General features: G+C 39.3%; 1 protein-coding gene across 1 annotated transcript in view; it reads right to left on the reverse strand.

The window, feature by feature from the left end:
• The window catches only part of ARHGAP28 (Rho GTPase activating protein 28), a 73,616-nt gene extending 51,496 nt beyond the window's left edge, over nucleotides 1–22,120 (reverse strand). Inside the window, exon 1 of the mRNA XM_015855287.2 lies at nucleotides 21,825–22,120. Within this exon, the coding sequence (XP_015710773.1) occupies nucleotides 21,825–21,955 (131 nt within the window). The 5' untranslated portion in view covers nucleotides 21,956–22,120. The remainder of the gene's footprint in view (nucleotides 1–21,824) is intronic.
• Between the last annotated feature and the right edge of the window lie 1,043 nt (nucleotides 22,121–23,163).

Here is a 23,163-nt window from a genome sequence, read left to right on the forward strand (position 1 = left end):
GCTAATTTCCTGTTTGTCATGTATAGAAACTAAAAAGTGAAATATTTCAGCAAACATAATGAATGTCATACAACTGGCTGTTTCTGATACACGTGGCTTCATACTATTCTTTCTTTGAAAATTAAATGCTAAGGAATAAAATAGACCTCCTGTTGACTCCATTTGATGACTGCAGAAATATATAGGTTGTCATTACATTGAGACAAATGCCTAACCTCATTGCTGCATCTGGATGTGAAAATCGGTCCAAAACAATTTGCTATTAAAAGTGTCAGGGCTTTGGCAAAATGAGGAATTGAAAAAACCCTTCGTCTAAAGTTCATCTGAAACAAAGCCATTTTCTTTTCACGTAGAAATTCAGAAGAGCAATAAACAGTTTGATCCCAGCAATTTTGACTTTGTTTTACTTTTCTGTTCAAAATTAAGTCTACATAAATTAGAAACAAAGCAGTTCATTTAGAAGATGTTGCAGTGATATGTTTCAGCTTTGTCTGATTTTGGCTTCTTTTTTTCTTGGCTCAAAAAATGCTCTGTAGGTTATTCTGATCAACCCAACCCAAACTTCTTTCTCCCTGAGAAAAAAAATTCCTTTCTTTTTTTTTTGATTCTGCTTCTAAATACAGTCTTCTGTTTTAACAGGTCATTGCTGCTGGGGAATTGCTTTGAGGACTTGTCTAACTGATGTCATATGGCAAGTATGAAAATAAAACTACAAGAAAGGAACTGGTAGAAATATTGTTGGATTAATTATTCCACAGAAATTAAACTGGCATGATACTAATCATGTAGTGGTTTCCTCTGAAACATGACTTCTATTTCCAGGGTCTCTATATTGATCTATTCCAGCTGCTAGTGAACAAAAATCAGAGGCTCTTCTCCAGTCTGGATTTTACATTAACACTGAGATGCATTAAATACACATGCTCTAAATCTGGCTTGTTTTTCATGGTAGAGGAATGGCAGTGTCCTAAGACTTAATAAGTGATGTATTTTAAAGCAGTAATTCAGATAGGAAGAAGATAGTCATTCATGGCCTGGCAGTCCAGACTTGACCTCAGCTCCTCAGGTGCCATGAAAGATTAAAACACCTTGGAGGAGATCTCTGAAGATCTGCTTCTGTCTGGACTTTGTCAGGGTATCTGCAAAATCTCCTACCTTTAACCATGATTCATTAAGATTTAATTGTGTTCTTAACTCCGACTAGGAGGACATTAATTTACAGAGTAGGGATTTTTCAAAAGAAACTATTTAACCTCAAGATCATCCAGATGTAAAATCAGCCATGCAAGAGAAGAGGGTTTAAAGAGCATGACAGAAGAAAGACTGTAAAATGCACAATGCCAATATACAAAAGCTGTGGAACAGAAAAATCCTCCCTGTGCCTGTAGGAAGAGTTTTGTTTTGCAACGTGCCTACACTGCTGGCCACCGAGCTGATTTTCAGAAATTAGCTGACATGGCACTCTTTATCTACACTAAAGCTCAGTGTCGGCTGTGAAGGTCACCTTGACAAATGAACTTGTCCAGTGGAAAAAAAAACTCCTCCACAACTAAATTAACAGGAAGATCCTGAGCTTGTTTTCAGTGCCTGCTGTGAGGGCCACAAGCCAGGGCCATATGTACACTGGAAACAGTATGTGGATCCATGTGTTTGGGGAGTAATTTTTTGTGATGAATTTACAAACATAGGATATTTTTTTAAGTGTGTCTTGCGCCTTAATTTTCAGTCAACTAGTGATGTCCTCCCTGTTAGGACCCTACAACAAAAGACTATCTTTCTTCTTTCATTACTGAATCATAGAGAAGATGCTATTCGTCCTAAACCCAAGGATTTACAATACAGTTCCCAAGAGAAGTTACTTGCTGTTCTTCAGCCATTGTTTCTTTCAAAGCTGAAGAGTTCCGTTGGAAGTAACCTTCAAAGAACTGTTAGACTGAGTCCAACTGCATGACCCCTTCAGAGTTAACCAAAAGATGGGGCATCAATTACCTTACAAGGAAGCCTGTTCCAGCACTTACTGATCAACACAGTGAAGACATTTTTCCCAGTGCCCAGTCTGTCCCTCCACTGGTGCACCTTTGTGCAATTTCTGCGCAACTAAAACTGAACAAGAAGGACAAGAAGGGAAAGAGTGAAAGGACAACAGTCTGGTAGAAGAGTCACTAAATTACTGAGTGAGGGGGAAATGAGTAAGAAGCCACATCAGTCACATGGCAAGCAGATAAGGAAAATCATTGCTTAATAGTATATCTGAATTGCAATATATTGTTACTGGGGAAGAGGGATCTAAACTGATAATCTGCAAAGCTACCATTGCTCATCAGGCCAAGTCTTTGGCTTTTGCTCCTTCTGCAGCCACAGCCTGACCTATGTACCCACCTTTAACCAAGGTTGATTATGAAGAGGCTTCCCTAGGTACAGTTTGAATTTCCTCTCAATGGTAGTGATGTTCTGACCCTTGAAAGTAATGTCTTTCATTGATCCTTTCCACCATTGCTTCTCCTCATCCCAAACTTTCCAAACTGGTGTTTCTGTCACTTCTGCTGTTGCTCCATGGCATTGGCACACAGGAAAATGTCAGAGGTAGGGTTCCTGCGGTCTAAAATGACTACCAGCATTTTTTGTCCAAAACAAGAATATTCATAACATATGATATGGGCTAAGGGTTCAAAGAGTGTTATAAAGGGTATGGAAAACTAGAATTCATGACATCAAGGGCTGAGGGATTACCGCAGTTTGAAGAGAAGCAGAGGAACTTTGTCTAAAGCCAAACAAAGCCAAGCAATGGATAAAAGTTCTAGCTTACAATTGCCAAATATAAGATATTTGTTCTCCCCTCAACCTTTAGATGTTAACCAAGCACTGCAAAACTAACTACAGTTAAACCACTGTAATATATCTGGGATATTTTTATGTTAACAGATGTTCCTCACTAATGTGACTTTAAAAGTAACCGTAACTGCCAAATTACTATTTGGCCAGTTACCATTATTTTAAGAACTGAGATGAGTTTCCTGTGAGCATCTAACAGTCTATCAACTAGTTCACATCTTTGTAGAGGTGATGATTTAATTTAAACAAAATGTCTCACTAGTTTCACCCATTAGGTAATGCTAATTTAATCAGCACTTTTATTGCATTTTACTTAAAAGAGACTGTAAATCAAGATATGTGTTCCAGTAAAAGGACTTTGAAAAAATCCTTAACTAAACAGTCTGAAAATTCTGCTGGACACAAATAGAAAAAAAGAAGTTTTACTTTGTATATATAATTATGTCTCCAAAAAAGTTCAATCAATAGCAAATGTTCAATCTCCAAAGCTCATTTCTTCAAACAGAAACTTACATAGGGCAGAGCTGTATCTAATTACCATGTATAACATAAATATTCAGTTACTCTAAGTTTTTATTAAGTATTTGACAAAAAAAGCAAACTAATCTTGGCAGTCAGGCTGAATTTGAGAGGCCAGTCTTGTAGAAGAAAATAAAGTTTAATTAGTGAGTGTAATGAAGGGATCATTGTTAACCTCTTCACTGAGAACCATCATGGCTGTTTCAACATAATGAATAGAATAGGAGACTAAAAAACATTAGTATGAAATTAAAAAAAAAAAAAATCCATTAAAAAGAGCCTCTCAAAATTCAATGTACTACTACTGTTTACCATTGTCACAATTCAGTGACATTAAGAGTGACAGGAGACACAGATTTCCCTTGCTTGATTTCAGTCTGGAGACCTAACTGATCCATGAGGGCCAGGACTTGGAACACCCAGCATAGCCTGGTTTCAACAGCAGCGCCCAGACTAATTATACACAGAGACACAAATTCCGTCACAGATTCATTGAATCACTAGGACTGGAAAAGACCACTAAGATTATGTAGTCCAGCTGTCAATCCACCATCACAATACCCACTGACTCATGCCCCTCAGCCTCACAGCTACCCTTTTCCTGAACACCTCCAGAGACAGTTACTCCAACTCCCTGGGCAGTCTGTTCTAATGCCTCGCCAAGACATTTTCCTAATACCCAACCTGAACCTTCCCATACACTATTTAAGGCCATTATCTCATCCTAAAATTGAAGTACATAGCACAGCCCACTTACAGGCTTGCAGTCACCTGCCACACTTGCTTAAATGCAGCTGGAAAGCCCAAGGTCCATGTAATCACCATCACACATTCAAGTGTCAGTGGTTGCACCCACTGGACTTTCTTGCAAGACAGAAGAATGTTGCTGACTGCGACTTATAGGAAGTGTTGGATCTGAGCAAAAGGTTTGATTTGAGGATCTCAGGATTTCTAAAATCTAGGGCCATGTCCTGGTAGGGCCGATGTTCTAATGTGATGGCTCAGTTCCAAGCTATATAGAGACTTGTTCATATAATTCATAGAATTTCTACTGCTTACATCACCTCTGCTCACGGCATTTGTTTCTGTGTGCAGTGAAAATATTGTAATTGTTGTTGTTGTTGTTATCATGCACTGGAGATCTGAAGAAAAAGCCTCCTGAATGCCGTGCTTTGTACAGCTACACTGAAAAATGCTGTTTACCGTAAGTACAACGCACTGTGTTCCCTGGCCATGTCAGGCATAAAATGTCATTTTGTGTCCCTAAGACACTGCATTTCAGAGATGGAATTCTTTCTCACTACATAAACTTAGAAATTTAGGGATACAAGAACAACATAACAACAAAAGCCAGTGTCTTTCTCATATTCAATTACATGGCAATTTTAAAGCTGTTATCTCAGGTCCTGCTAGGCATACAGCTAGTTCTCTGATCCAGAGAGAATTATTTCTAGCCTTATAGGCTATGGACGTATGTGGGGATATCTAAGCCTTTAATTTCATCAATGACTGAAGACTGTGCTTTGTCTTTCCCAGGCCCTAGGCCAATTTTATAACTGGAGAGAAGAGGTGAATATTTCCTTGATTTGTATTTTTATTTCTGGCAGGCTGCGTAGAAAATCTAGCAGCTGTTTGAAGATGGCCAGAGATACGTAATACTGGTAACATTTTGTTGTGAGGGATGTGAAGAATGAGCAGAGATGACTAACACATGCACACATACATATATAGATGCACAGATGGGTAGGAAGCATGGGAGAGACCATGCTGTGGAAAATGATGTTTTTAAAGCACTAAGTATTGATTTCTAAAGCACTGCATAATGATCTGCTCCTATGGAAATTGAAGAAACCTAACCTTAAAACAGAAGACTTGAGCAGGCTTGCCATGTCAGCAATGTGTCTCTGCTTGCCTCGTCATCCCTGTCTAATTATACTTTTCAAGCAAGTTACACATCTGACTCTACAGTTTGAGAATTTGCTTAGTAATAGTAACAAAGCTAATCTTCACAATGATTCAGTGTTATTAGAAAAAAATGGAGGCTGAAATCACTTAGTGCTTGCCATGGTGACAACTGGGTTGGAGTTATGGAACTGAAGTATTTCATGCAGGGTATTCTGTTAGGCACGTCACAGGGCCTACTTCTCTAAGGGTTTTCTTTGATTTGATTTAACAGCCAATTGCCCCTATGGAATATATGCTGACAATGCCTGAGGATTTATTACAGTCTCCTTTCTCCTCTGCAGCTGAATTTGTCATTTTTCACAGACTGAGTGAAAGGAGTTTTGAATAACTCCAGGTAGGACCATTGTTCAGTATAAAATATTGTCCTCACTGGGGCCTATCCTGGAGTTTCTTCAGTGGGAAACCTGAGGCCTAACCCTCCCTGAAGGTGACTAGTAAGCTTAGTAAAGCAACAAAGTGAGGGATAGGATGGAAGGAAAACAGAAGTGAGAAGCTAGGTCTCAAAGATGAAAAGTGATTTTTAAGAAAGCAGAAAAACTAAGCAAGGGGTGATTCCTGGAGTGCTTGGCACTCTGTCGACGATCCCATGAAGCACTTAACGTTATGCATGCTCTGGTGTGTGCCACAGGGAATCGCCTGAGCACTACATACCCTACAGGATCAACCTCCAAAAGAGGACGAGGCATAAAGCAGATGGCATTTTGTAAGCTTCACTGTGTTAATATGCTGCTTAGTTTGCTTTTTAATCTCTTTACCTTATTTTCACCTTCCTTGTTTTCCTCTTTTTAAACAATGATCCATAAATGCATTAAGAGGGCAGAGAAATGTACCAGACATTCTCCATGTTCCCTTTTCATGAGCATGGAGTGAAAGCAGACATTGGGAAAAAGGATGTTTGTAATATAGGTCTGGTTTCATCAACAGTGCTTGGACAAGGACCTTCAGGAACATAGAACAGCTGATGAATTCTAGCTCTCCTCTCTCCTCTCCTCTCCTCTCCTCTCCCCCTTTTACTTTACAAGCTCCTGGTGTTCAACTTTTTCCTTTCAAGCACAATGACAACTATCTGCAGAGCTTCCTCAGACCTGCAATTTGGGCAGTGTCCAGCTTTTGTGTGAATGTTTTTAAAACTGAGTGCTGCCCAACTGTGTGCAGACTTTACTAGAGCTGGAGCCACTCTTTCACAAGGAGCCAACATGTGATGTGCTCTACTTCTGCACTGCCAACACTGTTGACTACCAAGACACAGCCGTCCAGACTCAAGACTCAGCCCTGGAGACTGATCACAGCCAATTGGCCAGCTGCCAGTCAGGTTTGGGGTGTTTCTTCTGCACAGGCTTGCAGATATCACTTCTGCTGGAGCTGTGCACGTGTGGGCTGAATACTGACATTCCTGAGGAAACTTCAGTGATCATTTTAGCATTCGGGCAACTGGAAAAGGAGCTGGAAGAGGCTGTAGGACCATTGCTTTCATGGCTGTATTAATCTTCTTCCTGCCTTGGAGAGAAATCCTAAATGAACTTAGCACGTGTTCTCAAACAGCCTTCTTTCTCCAAGTAGTTTGTACTGTGGAATCGGCAATAATGTCACTGAAAAGCTAACATAAATCAAACATATTTTGAAGATGGTATAACAGACTTGTTTGAATGAGGTTGCCTGATGTTGTGTTATTACTTAAGTTAACAGTGACCACTGTAGCCTAGAACTTCTGAGACATGTGGATTAACATTTTTTTTCCTATCTCGAAAGGTTGTGGTAGAGACATAAAGAAAGCATTAATGCGCCCCTTTTTCCATACACATGTATCATGAAATAATGACATTGTTACTGCTAGAAAAGTAGTGTTTCATTTGAGTCACTTTAGCTATCAGATGTAAGTTTAGACCATACCAAATGTGACGTTATTCTTACATGAGAGAGGTAAAAGGTTAGTTAAAATATTTTATATTTGCTCCATGTTAAGTGCAGGTCCCTGGACAGTTATAAAATCTCACATAGTTAAGTATCGGTTTATTAAATCATTGCAATTTGCTAGTATTTCTGAGTCCTAGATGAAGTAGCTAGGAGGTATCTCAGCACCAGATACCATCTGTTGCATTGCAGGGAATTTGGCAACATGTATTTTATCAAGGAACAAGCTAAAACTAAACCATTTTCTATTCATGATTTGCTTATTCCTCTAAAGTTTCCTCTAGAAAACACTAACATAAATGTAGTTCTCACAGCTCCAGGAGGTTTACAAGCTGTGGGCAGCTATTTTGTTTGGTTTTTGCTATACTTTATGTCTGTCGTAGGCAGAGCTACACCTCTTAGGACAGCCAGGGGAAGTTTTCTGATCTCACTGTAACATTTTGATGCAGTGATCGGGACTGGGAAATGGATCAGAGGGACCCTGAGTCACTCCCAAGGTCATATCCCATGGTCAAGCTTACATGTCACTTGGATCTGTCCTGCATGAACAACATGACTGATTCCCTCAGGTGTCCATCCATTACAAAGGGACAATTCTACCTAATGTGCTAAAGAATATGAATTAAGAATATATGAAACAGACTCAGCAAACTCTACAGGAAATAGGACGGATGCCACTAAGAATAAACTCATGGTAAAGTTTATATTAAATGAAAACTAAACAACAGCAACTAAAAACAGTCACAAATTGCTTGTTATTTTTCTTGCTATTAGGGTTAAGGAGAGCTCATCCATCAAAAGTTGTTCAAAGTGTTCCTTCCTAGTTAGGTTTTCTACAGTATAGAAAGTATAAGCAAGTGTGCAAGTCAGGAATTTCCTCCAAAGAGATTATCTGATTGATTTCTTGATGCAAAATAAACTGATTTCATTTTTGTTATACAAACATTGTAGCACAAGGTTGGAGCTAACCAAGAAGCTGTTTCTTCCCATAATTTCCAGTAAAACAGGACTTTCCTATTTACATACTAAATGAAATGATACCAAGAACTCAATCACAGTGTAAGAAACTGCTCAATCTTAGGCACTGAAAGAATTACATTAAAAACGTGTACACACTTAACTGTTTCAAATAAATAAATAAATAAATTCCATCAAATCTAGCATATTGAAAGTGTATATTCTTATGCTTTCTTTGTTGAAATGCCTGGTGACAACAATGTGTTTTCATTACATGTTTAGTCTTCTGAGTAACTGCTCTGATTTCAGCAATCAATCTCTTCCATATAACCCAATAATAAAATTTGTCAGCAGCTTTGTTTCCAACAACTGTATAATCAAATCAGTAATTTAAATAAAGGACCACATCAAATCATCATGTTGAGTTTTCGTTTAAAATGATCTTCAACTAAAGAAATTTGCATGACCCTCCATCCATTTTCAACATGTTCCTTTATCCTTCACTTCACTGCTTGGAAATGGAAGATTGTAATCACCAAGATCTCTTCCTATGATGTCAAACATGGCTCTATTTCAGAGATTTACTAATCAAATTTTTGTTGATAACTGAAATGCAAAACATAAAACTTAGCCTCACAGCAAAAGCATAAAAATGAATGCATGGTTGGCAAAAAAGTAGATTTTAGATGCTTTCAGTCTGACTCATGGATTTTCTATTTTATTAACTAGTTGTCACTGTATCCTTCATTTAAAAGTTTTTTTTTTTTTTTTTGTTTTTTTTCCCAGTTCTTTTAGATTCTTCTGATGATTAGAGGATTCCTTGGTTAAGTTGCTGTGTTAATTTACCTTTTCATAAAATACACATTCCAAAACTATGAATAGAAGGATAGAAATCTCCACCAATCTCAACTTAGCCCCATAAAAATAATTTTTCTGTCCATTTAAATAGATGGCTGTGGTAAGAATCAATTCAATGAATCATCCCCAGGAGATAAGATGTCAACTACAAAAGCCAAAATACCTTCCTAGTTCTAAAAATCTACAGAACTTACTGCTAAACCACAGAAGAGAAAGTTGACGGAAATCAATAGTGATAGAAAAAACAGAGAGAATATCACAGGTAGAAGTAGAGGGAGAATCCCGCAGCTTGATACTTACATAATTTTTATAATTCTAGTCACTTCTTTCCAGCTTCTGGAATAGCTGTGTATGAGGCAGAGACACCAACAAAACATCCTCTGTTACCTGTCTGCATGTCTATTTGAAGCCTGCTAAAGAGCGAACTTCTGAACAGTTACGTAATGACAAAATAACATGACAGAAAAACACATACGTGATTTTGCATCAGCTCTTTTGCTTACTGAAGAACAATTCCCACGAAGATGGCAATGCAGAATATTTGCTCCTGTTAGCTTTGCCTAGTTTGAGCTTTTATAGGTGCTTGGAGATCCACATCATTGTATTTGATTTCATCTAATCAAGCATACAAGTGAACAGGAATGCAGGCACATAGCACAGTAAAAAACACAGAAGGAAGTTTTTTCAAACAAAATCCCTGTATTAGGCAGCAGTTCCAGTGATGCAATCAGAAGAGGAAGGAAAGTCTGTGTTGCTTCATTGTTTTGTTTGGATTTTGGGGTCCACTATTAACTTGTGACAGTATTTCCATTTGTACGTATGTTGCTCTGAGGGCAATCCAAAAAAGTGTCTATTATGAATCTAAAAGAGAAAAATCCCATTGAACTTGCTCACTTTTTCCATCATGAATGCCCATTACAGAATTGTCCCACTCTATTATCTTTCCCGTGTAGTTCAGTAGGTTTTGGCTGAAGTTTCTTGTTTTTTATCAGAATGTCCAATATATGCAAAAAGCGGATTCAATAGAAGTGCAGTCTCAGAGAACTTCAATAACTGATTTATCCCTGTGATGAATTTAGGAGTTTTTAAATAGGAAAATAGAATGAATAGCATCAATGACCACAAGAAAGACTGCAGAGTATGTCAGGGAAATAGAGTTGACTGCAGAGTACTAACATATATAACTTTAGAGACAATCCCAAAACCTACTGCAGCCAAGAGGAGTTTTGGATCTAGCCTCAGATATAGTGAGATGTCAGCTACATTATTAATAAGCCACAGATTCAACTCTCTGTAACCTCCACACTTCAACTGTTAAATCAAACGTTCTCTCTGCAGGCATGGCTTATCTGATTGGCTGAGCACACCATGTAGTTCTAAACAGGATTTTCCAATTGCTACATACAGAGGACTGTATCATCTCTCTTGCTTTGGGTAGCCATTTTAAATGTTTAAATGCTGGAAAGGCCGATGGTGGCAGAAATATTTGCTTAAGCAAACAGGACTTTTCCCAAACATAAAATGCACAGCAGTAGTTTTGCAAAGTGAGAAAATTCTTTTCCTCACCTGTGAAATTGATGTTGAATATCAAGAAGTTTCCTCCCCTTTGGTATGGATATGTCACTTCTCAAAGCAAATGCAATCATTTGCTGTTCATTGTTTATCCTTAAGTTGTATTCTTTGCCTTCAGATTTCATTCAGAGGATGCTAAATTTACTTTGCTATAACCTTATTATGGGGCATTACTCATTGTATAGACTGTCAACAGTGATGGAAAAGCTATAGATGGAAATCTATAGCTAAATATAGATCACAGAAGAGCACACACACACACACACAAAAACAAAACAAAAACCCAAAAAACAACAAAGCCTGAGCTTATAATCTTCAGTTATACCAGTTGCTTAAGTACGTTGACGTCAGATAATGTTGTAAGACACTGTGAAGATGGCCAAAGCCATAAATATCAGTTTTCTGTAAAGATATCAAAAGTCTTTCCACTATCTCTTATCCTCCTGACTGTTTCTGGTACTTGATGCAAGCTGTGTTCATTAATTTCCATGATGAATCCGATAATAAATGAATCTTCAGAGAATGCCTATCTAATGTTAACTGGTATTGCTCCATCAGGTGAAGTTGTGGGATGTGTCTCTCTGAAGGCTTTATGGTAGTTCCATAGACGTGCACATATCACCTTAGTGTTTATCTTATTTCTATTAAAACAGTTGCACACCCTGAGGTCCCCTTTTGGTTGGATAAAATATAGAATCTATCACAGTGTTAGAGACTCATCACCAATACTCTCAAAGGAGGTAACTTAATCTGGCTGTCCACTCCACTGTTATAATTAGGAATGCACTTTGTCAGCCTTTGAGGCTTTAACTACAGCTGGCTGGGTTTGAGGCAGTCTCAGAAACCAATCTGTTCTTACTAATACCATTGCCTTCATAGAGTTACAGACATACTTTCAGCAGATATACCCAGCTAACTGCTGAATGATGTTTTTCCACCCACTTATGTGGTAGTCAGTGTCTGTTTTAGTATAGCTGCAGCCCTGGATTAATATCTTGAAATGAATCAGAAACCAAAGGCTGAATTGACAGCTCACACATAAAGGTTACGGACCTTATTTACAGTGTTTGAATATGTCTAATTCAGCCTGCAAACATCACCACACTCCTGATCCAGCAGATGAGATTTAATCAGAAAAGAGATTCTAACGGATAGTCAGATTCTGACTGGCCTATCTATTGTTTAAGAAATAAAAGATATTTCAAGCCTTGTTCCCTAGGAAAATCAGATCACCACATCCACACAGACTGGCTAAATTAGTGGGAAAAAATATAACCCAATAAAAATTATAAATCTTTTTAAAATTTATTGATCAGGACTAGTTCTTGACTCCTGCTGTATCCTTGACTCTTCTGCAGGAGTATGCACAGATTAAGAAAATGAATTTTTGATACCTTTGCAGGACTGTCATTAAGTTTTGCTAAGTGGATATCACTTTTTTTTCCCTTGTGTTTTGCTGTGGAAGGACTCTGATTTGCACAAATGAATGAGATATTCTGTTATGGTTTGAGTAAGTCAGATAAAGTTTCCCCTCTAGTCTGCAAAATATTTGAGAAAAATGCAGCAGTGTTTTTCACCTATCTACTTTAAGTGTTTAGCCCTGAAAATAGCCAGCCTAACCTATTAATCAGCAGACTGGGCTGTTCAGAAAAACATACCCTATTTTTCTTATCAGCCCAGGAGCATTAGTCTAAACACTTTGAATTCCAGCCTCCAGTGCTGTGCCAGGAGCTGGAGAAGGGGTCAGAAGCTGTCCAGCTGTGGAAGTGCAGTGCTACACCCCTCCACTGGCTTGGGCACAAAGCTGTGCTAATGCAGATAGTCCTTGGATGGAGACAAAAAAAGCTGGGTTTACTTGCTGCCACCTCATAAAAAGATGTCCCAGATTCCTATGTTGTAATCATTACATGGTAATTCACTAAGTCTATGGATTTATTGCCTTGCTGATAAATTTTACAGTGTCAGGCAACTTTTTGAATTCACTCTTCAGGTTTCCTTTTTACTTGTAATACGGACTTTCAGTGTCAGAATACAGGCATCACATCTGGGCCTCATGTACTCAGAGAACATACATTTAAGTGTCTTGTATCTGAGAGCAACTAGAAAGAACTGTGAATTCAATAAAAAATAATACGTCTCCTTCTTACTTCAGTAAGCCTCTGTTCAAGTAGAAGTTTAAACCTGAAAAGCAAAATTTACTGCATCTTCTAGAATTCTTGATATCACTAACACTTCCAATTAAAGCTATTTTCATTATATCATGCCCCATGTTTGAATCTGCAAAAAGAAAATGGACCTTGAAGGATAATCTATGACAGCATAGACCCCATATGTGACTCATTGCTGCATGGCATATAACTATAATTAACTGCAGATTTACTAGTGCTCAGTATAGACTGAGGCAAACTGGTTTGGTTTGCATGGTCTTACTGAATTTTTGAGAGTGGCAGAGTTAATTTCAGTCCTGGCTTAGCTAAACCTTAAAAACAAAACCAAAAAATATCCTAACTAAAAAAAGCTAGAAGAGCTGGAGTAAATTAAGGTTGCAATGCATCTTGACCACAAGAAACAGCTGCAGAGTCAATGTCCCTCCCAAAAAATCTGCGGTGTACTTCCTAAAAACAGAACTTGAAGTTTTTGGATGCTGAAGAAGGCTTTTCAGAAAGAGACTTAGTAGTTTCATTTGTTTGTTTATTTTTAATTTCCATTCTGTCAGAGGCAACAGATGGCTTGAAGAAATACAACTGAAGAAGATTCAAGTTAGTTTTTGTCTTGTGGTCAACATAGTTCTAATGCTTGCTGTATATTTTGCGAATTGCCAGTGACGCATGGGTAGCCTAAATTTTCATGCTCTTTGTATAGACTTGTGAATACTGTACACATGTAATTTAGTATATCACTTAAGGAAACCTCATGTATTCACTAATGTTATCAGTAAAATCACATTGTTTAACTGCTTTTTCTACTTGAAAGTGAGGAGGGAAAAAACAACAAGCAAGCAAGGTAGGAGAAAAGGATTGCTGCGATCATCAGGGATGGCAGGGAAATGAGTAGAAGTTGCCTTACACAAGGTGGGTGTGATTGTTCCAGCAGGAGACTAAAGACTGCCACATATTTAAAGGAAGTACTCTCTCCTGAGCTTGGCCAGTTGTCCTTGCTTCTTTCTGCCTACTCTTGCTCCAAAAGCTAAAACTTTACACGTGAAATCCTGCTGCTGTCTGAGTACAAAGGCTTCTCTTGTCTCTGTTCACCAAGATAAACTTGCTGTTTTCCTTTCACTTCCTTGCACATGCATGATCTGGGCACCATCTGGCCTAGAAATGGCCAAGGACAGCCAAGCCTGCAAAACATCTTCAGAGAACTCCCTAAGCTCCCTCGCTTCATGTTTCACCTGTAGTTACAGCATAGATCTTACATTTACCTCCACTACATCCAGACTAATGTTTAGAACTGAAGTTTCCAATACATTTCAGTAACGGAGAGAAGTATTAAAAAAAAAAAAAAAAAAACACAAAAAAAAAAGACAGACCTGGATGCCATTCTTTTTAGAATTCCTATAAATGGACTTCATCTTTTCTTTAGCAAAAAATGCTACCAAATAGTCAGCTTGAGCTGACAGAAGTGGCATAATCAGATCAGTTGCTGGCTGAAAGCAAAATTATAGACAACATATATGAGTTCTGCTGGCTTGATCCCCTCTGCAGTGAATTCAAAGATTTCCATTGGCTGTAACTCTCCTTAATAGACATTAACTAAGTCATTGGATATAAACATAGCTTTTATCCCAAGTTTAACTGTAGAATTTAATTTTGATCTTTTATTAGAGGAGACTAAAAAATCCAGATGATTTCAAGTAAGGGTGTATGCTACAACTATCCAGGATCTTGTTCTCATACACAGTTAACATTAGAAAGGATCTGACATTCTCACTCTTAAAATCTCTCTCAACCAGTAGATATGCTCATGACTGGGATAGAAAATAAGCCTAGATAATATTTTGTTCTGAGCTTTTATTAGCCAGAGGAAGAAAATCTGATGGGGAGGAGGCTCATTACCTTCGCTAGTTTGCACAGCCCAAACCAGTTTCAGGTAACTGCAGATTCACTAATTTGCAGCGTTTAGTAAGCAACATAGTATTCAGTCAAATTCAGCAGAAATTTGTTATTCCTTCTCCAAATCTGTCTATTAGGATGCTAGTATTTTTCCAATTAGCTGCAGTAATATATGAGGACTTACAGCTTCTCCCATCTGTGGTGACAAACTGTGAGAGTGACCTGCTGACTGATGTCCTGAGGCTGGGCCCACAGATGTTGGAAACACAGCTCCCCAGCTTGCCTCTTGCTCTACTTGTCTTTCATCTGGTAAATGATGTCAACACAGTTGGACTTCAGCATCCAATATAATTTTTCAGTATACGTTCCCTTCTGTTTCATTGCAGTGGTAGGGCTATTTTACCCTCCACAGAAAGATTTATCATCATTACTTTGCTCATAATATGCTCTGAGCAACTTCTGCTGTAAGAAGAGTTATAAATGGCTTATCTAGTGTTCAGGTGAAAATATAGTAATGACAAGGAGAGACTCCTTTGTAATGCCTTCCTCTGTTTAAACCTCCAGCATATGTCCATCCTACACTGGATGATTTCACACATCTGAAAATCCCACAGGCTCACAGTAGCTGAGCATTACATATAGCATCCTAAATCAGAAAACAGCCGCCTTCGAACAAACAAGCTGATAATGGGCTCTCTGCTCCAGTGTTTGTTCCGCTCTCTTTCCTCAGAGACCAGAGGCTCTGGCGGTGTCTGGAAAGTTAACAGATACAGGCAAGGGAGGAAGAAATGAATTACAGAGCTGAGGGTTCCTTCACAGAGCATCAGTCTTTCCCTACGTTAATTACAAGGGATGCCAACTCAAGCACTTATGCTGACCTCAGCTAAAGCAGTCAGTCCTTCAGGGTAATGGGGACTTTTTTCAACCTGTTTTAAATCATCTTAGCTTCAAAATCACCACCTAAAATGTCATTTGGAAACCCTTTGCCTCTGGTGGTACTTCAAGGTCAACTGTAAATGGTCCCACAAGACAGCATGCTTTGGTAGAGGTTTCTTTTCTTACTTCTTTTCTATGCACACAAGAGGAGAATCAGATACTTCTCCATCTTTCCCTTTCTCCCCTCTTCCTTCTGCTCCTTTTTTCTCTTTTTGTCTCTCTCTTCAGAGTCTCTAGTAATCACAGGAGGATGTGGAGGACCACAATGGGAACTGTTGCCACAGGGAGAGAAAGGAGGCCAGCAAAGGGGCCAACAACCTAAAGAGGATGCCTGGCTTCAGTCAGTGCCTTGAGACATGACCCTGACCACTCTTCTCCTGGTTCTTTCAGCTCTGCCCTCCCCCCTCCTTCCAAACAGTGTTATCTGAAGCCTGAAGAGAGCACAGCCCTCCCTGACAGCAGATGCACTGCCTGCCAGCTGGAGCAAAGCAGTGCAGCATGGCTGCTAGTACTGTGGTTAGCCAAATCCAGGATGTTAACTTGATCACTTGCTGTGGATAGTCAGCACTATTTCAGGATGTGTTTCTAAATTTGTACAGTGCTAACCAGATGCTTTTCAGATTCTGTCTTACCTAGGACTTTTACTAATAATCCATAACCGTGTTTTGCAGTTTTCTGTGTATTAACACAATTATTTTGATCTCCTGTGCAAAAGAACTACTTTACAGCTCTTGATTCCTGGCTGTTTGCTGTGCCAGTGCTGTCAGTGTGCCAGATGCAATCTGAAGATGTCTGAGGAGGGCACGTGGGGCTCTCAGGTCTTATGCTTTTTGCAGGCAGCTCTAGCCCTGAAGAAATCAGAGATAAGTGACTTAGAAATGAATGGGGCAGCTGGCTAAATGCTCGACCAAACAAAATGATCAAAGGGACAGGACCAGATGTTTCCCATCAGCTCTGCATATGGAGGTACCAGGGAGAGCAGCAGGAGCACCAAACTAAAAAGTAACCAGAGAAGCCAACTCTAGTTTCAACCATAACATGAGGAACGGGCTATAAATACTACATTCCTCAGTGAAGCTCCCAGAGGACATTCTGTAGGTATTACAAAAAACCTACAGGAAAAGTGTGTCTACTATTGTCTGACTTATTTATACGCATCCTCCCACTAAAAGTTTCATTAAGAATTATCATTCCTGACATCTATAAAAAGTATAGTATTAAAACCATATTTTAGGAAGCTGCTGAAAATTACACAAAGTCTTCATTTTTCCACAAAACATACTTCTTGTTCAGTCTGTGCCAGTACAATATTTTCCTAGACTACTGTTACGTAGTTTTCTTTTACCACTTCTAGTACATTTTAAATTTTAATGTTGTAGGTTTTGAGTCCAAGTTGCTGCAAGAGGCCCAAGCCACTTCAATATTGACTGTAGAAAAGGAGCCAGCTTTTTATTTTTGTCTTCTGGGGAAGTTTATGGTAGAGTGAGATAAACATCCAAAATAGTTAAGGTTGTTTATCCTGCATCACTTAGAAGACATTCTTGACATCACTTGTATACAGCTGAGCAGGGGAGCTGCTCAATCAGTCTGACATAAATTAAACCCAGATCTCCCAGCCTCGAGGCATACAGACCTTACTACAGTGTGATAAATTCTACTCCTGTTGGGATGAAACATGAACTGCTCTTTCAGTTCCTATTGTCACAAGCCAAATTTTTGTGCATAAGAGCTTCTCTTCTAGTTTTATTCCTTTCAGAAATAGTCATTATTTCAGGGCACTATACCTCACCCTGACATCTCTATTGCATCTTGAGGCTAGAAAGAGGGGATGAACACTGCAGAAGGATCTGGTGCTGTGCTTGTCCAGCATAATGATTTTGCTGTTGACCTGAAGTCTGGAAGTCCTAGTCTTGAAGGGCAGGAACCCTTGAAGCTGTCAGCAAGTAATTCAAGGTGATACAGAAACTTCAGAAATGTTTCTTGTTCTTATTTGAGTCTCCAGTTTAGTGATGCCTGCTAGAAAGCCACCCCATACAGCAGGAGGGAGATATGCTGAACACAAAGGGATTGGACAGGCACTTCCCAGAAACAACTGCTAGTGCCAGACTTTCCCTTGACTAAGAGACGAGCTAAGCAGAGCTCCAGGCTGCATTGCTCAGTGGTGCTGAAATCTACTTTGTCCTCTATCTGTGTAGCATGTGCAAAGACTTGACAGTACATATGTACCCTCTTTGAATGATTATTTGTTATGAATTTGTTTATTCCACACACAAAAACAGCTTGATGTATCCTTTAAATCTGATCCAAACCTGTTCTGCAGGAACAAAGCTTGTGAGCAGTGTGCATTTTCTTTCCTCTGATTCTGATCTCAAGCATATCCAAACTGAAGCCACTCATTGCAATAGAAATATTTGTGATTTGAAGTGCAGTGCAGGATGAATTCTTTGCTGGTAGATATACTAGTAACAAATAGGCTGGATAACTCACTAACTCTTATATTTGAGTCAAGAAAAGCTTGAGCATGATTCACTCAGGAATGCTTTGTACTACCCTAATTGCATAATTACTTTAGAGGGCTCACTGGCCATTTGGCATAGAGGTCATTCCTGTTTCCTCTGAGCACAGAAATAACTCCCAGCTTCTTACTTCTAGCAAGAGAGACAAAAAAGATGTGACAAAGACATATGGCTATGGCACCACTTCTCTAAATAATTCAGGCACAATATTTGTGCACAGCTACTAAGTCCTTCATGCTTTGAAGTGAGGTTGGAAAAATGGCCAGTGCTAAATATAAAAAAACACATAAGAAACACTTGCACCTTTTCATTGGGACAGTGTCTGTATTGAAAAGGGTAGTGTGATATTCTGAAGTGTTTGGTACCTGTATTTGTAGCATCTGAGTTCTAACAATGGGGATTAAAAACAAGTGAGGAGGATGCCATGAGTACAGAAGCCTTCTCTACTGTACTCATTTGCTGTAGAATCAGACTAACTGCTAATTAAAAAAAGATTGCTCAATATCTAGTTTGCAAAAGCAATAAACCAAAAAGAAAATGTTAAGAATAATATGAACATTGTAGACAATTGCAATCATGTAAAGCAGTTGACAAAAAAAAGTGAAAGGACCAAAATGTTCCATGTCAAAAGTGGAGAGATGCATTTGCAATTTGCATAAACAAAATGAAAGATTTTGATGGAGAATTCTCATGGACATCTGATAATGCCAACAGTGCTGTTTTCAGAGCTTGTCCCATATGTGTAAATGTTGAAGTCTGTGGGTAGAAAATAAAGGACTACAGAATTGAATTATATAGATAGCTGAGGAGGAGATATGTAAACATAGCTATCCTTGGTCCCCCAGAACTCTCTCATTCTGGAGAATGCATGGAATTGGTGGTGTCTCTTCTTAACCCTTTTATTAATATTACAAAACAGTAAATTTGAAAGCTAGACTTCTCCCTTTGTAGATCCGTAACGGTATCACCACGTTGTCAATTTTTTATCCTTCTCTCTTATTTGTTACACCTATTAAGTTATTATCCATCTTCCTTTGCATACTGTGTATCTTCCACTCAAAGTAACTCAAGCACATCTTCTCCTGTCCTCAGTACTGCCTACCATCACTATCACCTAATATATAACTGGACAGATATGCTCCCCTTCTGCTGGGTTCATGAGTAAAAATACTTGTGGTTGCTGTATTTTGTGCTGATGCTAATGATGTACAGGTATGTTTTGACATGCACACAGAATGTCTGTCTAATTGGCCCTCCAAGAATTGTTGACAAATATGAAGCCCAGTGGTCTAAAGTGTTGTTACTTTATTAGCATAAATTTTTGTGTCCATGGGCTTGTCAGATACATACTTGAGTTGGCATGAATATTTAAGTCACTGATTTATTTTGACATTCATGATAGGTACCTAAACATTCCCTTTATTTATTTATTTATTTATTTTTTTTTTTAATCAGGGCTTCTTTAAATAGTAGGAAGCAGAACAGTTTAATGCCGACAGAGGCTGCATTAGCTTCCCCTTCTGTGAGAAACCTCTGCTTAGAGAGTTCCCAAACTGAAAGTGTTTTTAGGAGAAAACATTGCTGGAAGAGTCTCACATCAAAGCCTGGGCCTGCTAAGTGGAGTTGTTCTTCTGATACGAGTGGAGCATTACTCCAAAGATAGAGAAACGTTGTGGGGAGATGAAAAATCATGATTCCTAAACTGAGAAAGAACTGATGGGCAGTTTATCAAATAAAAGGCTAAAATCCAAGGCTGATTTTGTTCTCACAGATCTGTATCTGAAGTACAGATTTCATTAGAGCTACATCCAATAAAACCAACAGGCTTTGGGTTCTAACTGTTTTTGTTATCAAACAAAAAAATAGACAACACCTCTGTTTGCTACATGCTTTTTCTGCTAGAGTTGAGGAACTGCATGCTGTAGTTCAAGTGGCTGCCCTGGGGATCAAGGAATAGAGACTACAGAAAAGCTTCTTGCATTAGGATGGCAGCAGGGGAAACCATACAGAAAATGCTGTCCAAGAAAGACTTCTTTGAAGATGAAGTAGGGATTAAATGAGAGCCCATTTTACCATTTGCTAAAATACTCAGTGCATTTGCCTTCATGGACTCTGCATTCCAGAGGACTGCATGCTGGGTTAATAAAACCCCCCTCCTGAACAGCCTTTGGAAACTCAGATGGTCACCAACTGCCCATATGGCAGAATTTGGCTATTGCTGTTAGACAGCTGCAGGAAGCCAAAGACAAGAAAGTGGGGACAACACCAAAATCTTATGAACATGCACATATACACAGAGAGAGAGACACAGCTTTGCCTTGCAGCAGGAGGTTCCAAAATATGTTTCTCATCAAAATGCCAGGATCCTTTTCTCTCTCTCTTTTTTTTTTTTTTTTCTTTCTTTCAGGAAGAAGAATTTTCTCTTCTGCTTTTCTTAGGTGATATGTATGTGATTTAAATTCTCATACATTCTGGGCTTAAGTTTCAAGGGCATTCTGAAACAATGAACACACCTACCAGAAACACTGCAAGACACCACATTTCCATTGCTTGCAGACTTAAAGGGAGACTCAGTTAAGCATTCTTCCTTGGGGAAGAAATGACATGTTCCCCACTAACTCAATGCCAAACCACTGCTCTGATTTGAGTAACAAATGCCATTCTGTCTGCTTTTAAAAGCCCAGGCTCTGTTTCTTTTCTTAACATCAAATTGTGTGTTTTGGTACTGCTCTCAAACAACAGTTTAACAGAACAAAGGAGTTATCTTTATGAGACAGCCAGGGAAATACACAAAGAACAGGAAGATGCAGCTAACCTAAATAATGACAATGAAAATAAAATAACCATCAGGCTATAAATAAACAGTATGAAGTAAATATCATTATTTTTATTAACAGGAGACACAAACTTAAGTCCTGGAGACAGTTACTTTTTTTTTTTTTTTTTTTCTCTCAGATTTCAGTTCTGGTTTCTTTCAGTCTCGTCAGAGAATAAAGTTTTCTACTTTGTTCAGCTTTTTATAGTATGAACTTCCACACCACTTACTACTGGAGCAAACTGCACAGAAAAACCACTTATGTTTAGGAGAAAGGTCAGACTTGGGGCAATAACATTGCCCAAACTGCTACTTTAACTGCGCAAATGTCTGCACTCGTACAGAGCAGGGAAGCATACACACACAGTAAACTTAATTAAGACAATACTTAGTTTCCTTCAACACAAAGGAATTTTCTTATTTAGACTAGGTCTCTACCGATGCAGTCTCCCATTGTGTGTATGGGGGTGTGCAAAGCAGCAACTGCAGCCCCACATAAAGGCGAGAGCTGGAGCTGGTGAGTGAATATGAAAGGAATCAAATAATCACCTAAGCCAAACCAGGATCAATTTCACTGCAGCCTCCTGGGTTTCCTAAAGGACCTGAGTAGATGACTGGCCCACGTGCCAGTCTTGTTGGGATTCCCAGGCAGGAAACTGGCTCAATCTGTCACTTCCATCATTTAAATCAAGCACTTGAATTTTCCACTTCCAGCCATGACCAGCAGTGCTGGGCTGAATCACTTCCCTGGCTGGAGGCAAGCAACATGTAACAGCAAAGTGCCAACCAAGTGGCCAAACAGTGCTCTTGGGCTGCCTCAGTGCACAACCAACAGAACCCACCCGGGCACCACATCAGGTCAATGCACCACTCCCGACCCTCGGCCTTTACCTGCTGCCAGGAGAGCGGCTAGAGGGGATGTCCTGCACGAAGCTCTGCTCCATACCCGGGATCCTGGCGGGGCTGTGGGGGTGGTAGGCTGTCAGGACCACACTGCCCGAGTCCTTCATCTCCATGGTCATAGGTACATGTCGGTGACAAAGGCGGCCAGCGAGGGCTTCTATCAGAAAAGCAGCGTGTGCCCTGACCCCACTACCGCCTCTCACTGCTGTTTGCTGTCAGGAGAGCGGAGTAGCCTGGCCCAGCAAGTCTCCCTGTCAGGAAAGCTGAATTAGCATATATTCAAAAACACCGCCCACAAAACAACCCACAGGGAAGTTACTGAGTCCCTAGGAAACCAGAAACCTGAGATAATCCTAACACAGCTCTGCGAGACTGGAGTGTTGGAGGGGGGGGGGAACTTCTTGCTTTGTTCCTTTTTGTTTAAGAACCCGTTTCTTAATATGCCTCGTGCTCCCAAAATAGGCACGGAGAAAGGAAGTTATTTGAGTAGCGAGTGCTACTCAAACCTAAAACATGGTTTGCCAGCACAGGGACTGACAGTACATCCACATACATGAGAGGCTCGTGAGCACTCTTTTTAAATAATCACAAAGAATAACCTTGATTTCCTATATAGCAGATCATTCCTGCAGCAGGGGACTGCATTTGCTTTCTGAACAACAATGGAGCTCTCATTTTTGCCTGAATACCACAGTGTGCACAATTAGAAGGGCATTGGGAAATGAGAGAATCTTTTTTAATAGCCTGGGTTCATCTGGAGCAAGTCCATAAATAAATACACTCCAAGACTCTAGTTGGTTTTTTTTTTTGTTTGTTTGTTTTTTTTTCAGGTTTACTTGTGATCTTTGAAATGACAATTAAATGTTTCTGTATGAAAGGAAATAAGCAAACCAAAATATCAGGGGGCAGGAATTAACACCCAGAAAGAACAGTGTAGCTAAAATGAGGAAACTTAGCCAGCCCTTTATTTGCCCATTTTGCTTCTTTAGTGTTTTTTGTTTGTTTGTTTGTTTGTTTAATAAAAGACTGTTCCTGAAAAGTACTGTCCTGCTTACAAAGCCATAGGAAGGATGCTCCTAATTTTACTTTTAAACTCCATATACTGCTTTACAGCCAAAGCTCTTGGGGCAGCTTTTGAGGATGTGGGTGAGGCAACAGCCCCACAGCTGCTAATGGCATCCCCAGCACACATACAGTGCAAAACACCAGCTGGGGTCTTCTTTCACACTCCCACTTGTGAAAGGGTGTGCTGCTGAAGAGCTACCCAGATTTCACTTGCAGTCTCTCCAGATGTAAGGTAAGGTAGTCAGATTTTGAAAGGCATAAA

This window comes from Coturnix japonica, chromosome 2 (genome assembly GCF_001577835.2).
Source record: "Coturnix japonica isolate 7356 chromosome 2, Coturnix japonica 2.1, whole genome shotgun sequence".
Lineage (NCBI taxonomy): Eukaryota > Metazoa > Chordata > Aves > Galliformes > Phasianidae > Coturnix > Coturnix japonica.